At 30.5% G+C, this 6,754-nt stretch overlaps 1 protein-coding gene across 1 annotated transcript in view; it reads left to right on the top strand.

The window, feature by feature from the left end:
- Positions 1-6,443, top strand: part of LOC106691342 (protein SPT2 homolog) — a 21,698-nt gene extending 15,255 nt beyond the window's left edge. The window contains exons 7-8 of the mRNA XM_067050674.1: positions 1,993-2,078; positions 6,186-6,443. Of these exons, the coding sequence (XP_066906775.1) occupies positions 1,993-2,078; positions 6,186-6,265 (166 nt within the window). The 3' untranslated portion in view covers positions 6,266-6,443. The remainder of the gene's footprint in view (positions 1-1,992; positions 2,079-6,185) is intronic.
- The last annotated feature ends 311 nt before the right edge of the window (positions 6,444-6,754 follow it).

A 6,754-nucleotide genomic window follows, 5' to 3' on the forward strand; every position in this document is an offset into this window, starting at 1 on the left:
TAAACAAAATATTGATATTTTGATTAAATAATATCGTAATATTGTTCATATATATCACATCAATATTACAATAATACAAAATATCGAAATAAATATGTATTTATCAAAATAAAATATCGATATTCCATTTTTAATTATTCTATACAATTTTCTAGTCTTTTTAAACGAAATATCGATATTTCGATAAAATAATATCGGAATATTGTTGCTTATATTCCATATCGATATTACATTAGTGTAAAATATCAAAATAAATATGTAATTTCAAAATAAAATATCGATATTCCGATAAAATAATGTCGGAATATTGTTCTCATATACCATATCAATATTACAATAATACAAAATATCGAAATAAATATGTAATTATCAAAATAAAATATCGATATTCCTATTTTAAAATCTCTATATAATATTTTAGTCATTTCAAACAAAATGTCGATATTTCGATAAAATAATATTGGAATATTGTTGTTTATATTCCATATCGATATAACATCAATGTAAAATATCGAAAAAAATATGTAATTATCAAAATAAAATATCGATATTTCTAATCTGGATTTTCTCTTTAGGAAGTCTGGTGAGTCAATTCATAAAAATTTTTTTGAGGTTAATAACTTCCAGTTGAATGTAATTTGTATTAAATTATCATAACATGGTACAACGTTTCGGGACCACTGTCCCATATTCATGTACTTTAAACCTCATAATTTCATATAGGAAATCTTGTCACACTTTAACTGTTCTCTCTTTTCTACCATAACTTGTTAAAAGTTTAATTTTCTTCATAAAACAATTATATTTTAGTTTATATTTGTTATGGTTGTCGTGGTGTTACTTTGTTTCATAGTAATTAAGAGTTTCTTATGTATTTTGATTAGGTAAGACATAAAATATGTCTTGCTATGTTATCCATTTTATAATTATCGTTACTTTAATTCTTTAAATTTTTGATATTTTAGTTCTGATATAATATCGATATTTTTCTTTCGATATCCCATCCCTAGTGTATAGGGGGGCTGGGGAACCACAGGAATGCCTTTTGAGGTCAAAAGTTCTGGTATGGAAAGAGCAGTGTGACATGGGACGCATCCATTTGTCTACAATGTCTGGTCTCATGCGAAGGACCCTTTTTCTGAGCCTTTCAAGGGCCTTTTTATAAAAAATTTGGTTAACAGTTTGTCCTGGAGGATCAAATTCTTTGTGGACAATTCCCCTTCTGTCAAAAAAAAAAAACAAATCAGTATTGATTGGATTTTCGATTTACTCATTCAAGCTTTCAAATTGGAAGTTTTGTAACCTCAAAAAATTTTTATTTAAAAAATTTCTAACCTGAATTTTCAATTGAAATACCTGTTTTAAGGCCCACTGAGTTTAAATATCCAAATCTCACAAAATAGTCTGTATATTTTGACACCCTGAATCAAAAGGAATAAGTCATATGTCTGGGATATTACAGTAATATTTTTGATAAAATCTACTCCATGCTACATAAAATCTACTAGTGCATGCTACTTTATGTCCTTGATTTTACCATTTTTCAAAACAGCTCTTATACTTGTCATATCTGTGTATATATTAAAATTGTTTTGGATGGGTGATTCTTGTCTTTAGCTTTTAGGCATTTCTTCAATATATACTTTTTACAAATTTCAGAGTTTAATGTGTAAACTGTATTTTGATTTTAAAGGTTTTTTATCTGTGAGACCTACCAGGTATTAAATTTGGACATATTGTTGCCTCTGCTTATTATAGGTTTGGAGAATAGTATAGTGCATTCTTTATTATGATTTTGCAAATAGATCAATTGAGGGAAGTTTTACATTTCGCCATCACCTATTTATTTATTATTAATTAAAGAATTTTGCAATACTAAAAAAAAACCTAATATTTCCAATATTTTGTTAAATGAATTATATCACTTATTAAGGGGAAAACAAATTATTGTATGCTTCTTTATCAATTATTAAAATATATTTTTATTTATAGGTATTTGAATGATGATGATGAAGATGAATGCATGGAGTCAAATTTTGCTCAGCAAATGCGGGAAGAATATGTCAGTACCAAAATTGGTAAGTGCCAACACTTATATTTTTTAAGTAAATAGATGATTTAACAGAGAAGCTATACTTGCTTAAAAAACTGTATTGGAATAATTCTCAAAGTTATTTGATTGTAGCCAGAAAATATTTTAATAAATATAATAAACTACTCATAAATTGAAGTGGAATGCTTTTTTAAAAAAAATGAGTGCTGAAAAAAAATAATAGATAATTACGAAAAATTAAATTTTCAATTTTTAATTATAAACTTTCTTAGTTAGATGTAGGGCTTCCTCTGCTTTGCATTAAAGATTCACATCAATGTTTCACACTCCTAATAAGGCCCATAATGTAATATTGAAGCAAAAAAACCCATTCCTCAATTTATTTATGAGCCCATTGGAGAAACACTGCTCTCTGTTGTCTTGTTAAAAGTCCCTCCTAACTGGACTTCTTGCCATCACACTGACTTTGTGGAGGGAGTTTGTTACTTATTTATTTTATTTTCAAGGAAAGGAACCTTACTTCTTCTTATATTTTGTACTTATTTATTTCCTTGATAAGAACATAAGTACAACCTTAGTCACAGATTAAATATTGAAGAGTTTATTACTATTTGAGTCAAAATAAGGAATCCTGTTGAGTCTTAAAAAAGACTTTGCAGTGGTCGAGCTGTTGAACACTGTTACTTAGTAGTCTGCGTTCTCAAATGTCAGTCATGTTGAAGAGTAGTTCTTTTAACATGACCTCCTCCAGTGCCTCTTCTCTGGCATTATGATCAAGCTATTACTCTGAGAATGGCCTAACTCTAAAAGAGTTAAATCCTTCCCTAATTTTTACAAGTATGTATTAGTAAAAGGCATTTTAAAAAGTTGCCTAGTGTACTTGCTAAATGAGTACTGATGGTGAAAGCAGACATTTCTTTCTATATATGGTTAAATTAAGAATAAATCCCTATTGCATAATCAAAGTAAATTTGTTTTTGTTTATTTTTGTGTTTCATTGTTTCTCTTAGTGATTAAGATTAAGATAGAGATTGTGGGAAAGTTGTGAAAATAGTTTATTAAACTAGAAAACATTTCAAATCATTCTGGTCAATGAATTTTGTGGTCAACCTAAATTTGTGAGAAGTTTATTATCTTTACAATATGTGTACTTGTAATAGATGGATGTTACAATGCTTTAAGTCTCCTTTATTATTACAATTAGTTGTGATTATTCAAAAAAAGTTTTAGTTTATTAGTTTTTCATGTTATGTTTTCTTTTAACATAATTTAGGCTCTGTATTACAGTATTGAATTCAAAACTATGAAGGAAACAATGAAACTTTTGCTAAAATGGTTGGTTTTATATAAATTTTAATGTTTCATCAATATAAAAGAGCTAAGATAGAATTATTATGTACCTACAAATTTAGACCTATAATTCCTGGGAAACTAATGTCTCATTAACATACTCTTATTTCAAGTTAGAGATGGTAATAGTTGACTGTTTTTTACTGTCAATTATTTGGAATATATTGTAAGAGAAAGTTCAAAACTTCAAATTCGAGTTTTTAGCGGGAATACATGTTTTAGGTTCCCTAAGTCCAAAAAAACTAGTCTAGCAAAGTTTTTTTTTTACTAGGCCTGTACCTATCCGCATGTGGGATTTTTACCTACTAAAACCACCGCCCTACACCTGTTTATTCCTCTCCATGGGACCGCCACTAGGCATTACTTCATGGAGGGACATGGCTGAGTGCCGCCTCGCTTTCTTCACATTATTTTCACGTTTCCATGCTTGTCACATCTTCTAGCCCTCTCTTCCTCTCTCGACCTCTTGAGTACAACTTTGGTGAATCTCTTCACTGCTTTCTAATGCTGGTCTGAGAGTAGCATATAGCTCACCACATTTTCTGGTGTAATGCATCCTCCACACACTCTCTGCAATTTGCTTCTCTCCTGAGAAAACCTAATACAAGAAAAAACACGTGCTTTGCTGTTTCCTAGACCTTCTGATATCCAGGGCATTCTGCGCTGTTGTCCATTTTGAATCTGTTCTGGTAGGCTCTAAAGCATCTATGTCCGGTTAATAATTGGGTTATGTAAAAATCCATTTCACCATGCTGGCAGCCATACCACGAGCCCACACTGTGTATTAACCTGCAAGTCCACCTCCCAGAATCTGCAGCCTCCCAACGATGCTGCCACTGGTTGATGGTTATTTTTTGCTCTTCTTCTCTGGAAACATGTAAGCGTCATCCACAGTGCCTGCTTTTTTTATTCTCGTAAAGTGTGTGTATGTGTTTTATTTTTTATGAGGGTTGGTGGAAATCTTCAAAAGACACGGATAGGACCATACCTATCCGTGTGTGGGACTTATACTCACTAGAACCATGTTCATCTGTTCATTCCTCTCCACGAGACCACCGTTAGGCATTACATAAAGGGGGTGAGTGGCTGAGTGCTGCCTCATTGTTTTTGGCTATCTCCTGGTTCGCCCTTCTTTCTCCTCATTTTTTAACTTTTGCATCACCTGTGTGGCGAATCGTTGGCCTGCCATCCAGTAATCGTGGTTTAGCAGCATAATGTTGACGATATTATCTGTTGTTGGGTCTGAGCTGCAGACACGTCGGAGCTCACTCTTTTCTTCATGAAAGCTGGGACAGAAGAAGAAAATGTGTTCTGCACTCTCTTCCATTCCTGGCCACAATGGACATTCTTCAGTGTCATCAAACCTATACTGGTAGGCTTGGAAACAACCATCCTCTGTGATAAACTGAGTGATACAATAGTTTACCTCCCCGTGGATCCTATTCACCCAGGCCTCAATGTTGGGCACCAGCCTGTGCGTGCACCTTCCACTGAATGCCATATTCCAGCTATGTGTCCATTTTCTTATAGTCTCCTTTCTTAATTCATCTCTGGGAATATGGTCAACACTATTGTAAGAGGGCCTCCTCTTATTGGCGATCAACTCAATTGGTGGCATCCTGTGTGTGTGAACAATCTAACTTGTAAATGAAAAGTTATATGACACAGAAGTTGCATATTTGAGGAGAGTATTTGCCTAGGATATGATAACAACTTTTTCGATGAAATCGACTGACCAGTAGCGTATCTTCATAGATTTGACTTTTCATATTTTTTCTTTATTTTCTCAAAAAAGACTAACAATTTTGATTAAAGTTGGTGTTTCAATGTATGATTCAATGATCTTCAATTTTGATAGATCTTATCCTCATTAAAATAATCTGACTGAGTGTAAATGTGTTTTTTTTTAAATCCTCCTCTAAAGTTTTCCTTTAGTTTTATTTATTTAAAAAAAAAAGTTTTCAATGTAAATAATGTTTGACCATATAAAAATACAAAATATTAAAGAATTTTATAAAGAAGAAAATAAAAGAATCCGATTCAGAAGGAAAGAGTCGGGACCACCCAAACTTTACAGGTCGCATTACAGCTACGTTATCTTTGTTAAACTGTTGTATTTTTGGCAGGTAACAAATATCTATTCATTATCCCCACATCGAGAAACAACAATTTTATAGCAACAGAAAAATAAAAATTTTTCGCCTTTCCTATTTTTTTTTTTTTTTTTTGAAAATCACAAAAATACCAATAACTTTCATATGGGCATACCAGTTTACACAAAATTTGGGGATGTATGTTGTTGGATGGTAAGTGAAAGTTGTGTGATTCTCGCTCCGCACCACATTTTTTAATTTATATATCATAAATAATTAAGAAGTAAACACATAGCTCATAGTTATGGTTTCAGTTGTCAATCATCATTCAGTAATCTTGATAGGAAATTTTACTTATATTATGTTTATATTACTCTTTACAATTTTTTTATTATTTTGTAACATTATGTAAGCTTGATGGTAGAAAACCATGTTTTCTCTTGTATGGACTTAATTTCTACCTGGAGCTACTAATAATTATTTTATAGTTATCCAACTAAATGGATCTGTATTTCCCCATTTAAGGAGAATGGGAACCCTTTAGGTAGCCTTTAGAAGCTGGCAAAAAAGACCAAATGGTCGGTTCACTTTTCAGGATAATTTTTAACAGTGTCAAAATCAGTTTTTGTTATTTTTAAATTTAGCTGTTTTTTTCTATTGCGTAAGCTATATTTAATATTTTATTTTAGGTATAATGGAAGATTTGGAGGATATTAGAAAAGAGCAAGAGGAAAAAGCAAGGAAAAAACAAAAAATGAAAAAAAAATAAATAATCAAATAAAAAAAGAAATAGTTTTACTTTTATGAAATTACCTAATTATTTTGTATATATGTTTATTTTAATGTTGATTTATTTTGTAATTGTTAATTATCTAAGGAAAATAAAAAGATTATTGTATTTTGTTATTACTTGTATATTACTACAATATAAATGAATTGTTCAAATATTTATTTCTTTTTTAAAACTTTTATATTGAAAATTTGTGATATTATTTGTAATACATATTTTTTTCTTATTTGTTGTTATGAAAATTGCCTTTCACAAAATATGAGAAGGTATAATGACATTATTATAGTACCTGATTTAAACCTAATCTATATTGAACTCTAAATTATAACTAATGTATTGATTTATAGTATGTTAACTGTTGGGACTTCCATAAAAATAAATTGATTCTCTTAAAGCTTCTGGATTAAAAAAGAAAGATATCTCAAGGTATATGATCTGAGCAAGAGAAGATAATCGGACAACAAGATT

This window comes from Halyomorpha halys, unplaced genomic scaffold (assembly GCF_000696795.3).
Source record: "Halyomorpha halys isolate HHAL.00 unplaced genomic scaffold, Hhal_1.1 Scaffold2266.1, whole genome shotgun sequence".
Taxonomy (NCBI): domain Eukaryota; kingdom Metazoa; phylum Arthropoda; class Insecta; order Hemiptera; family Pentatomidae; genus Halyomorpha; species Halyomorpha halys.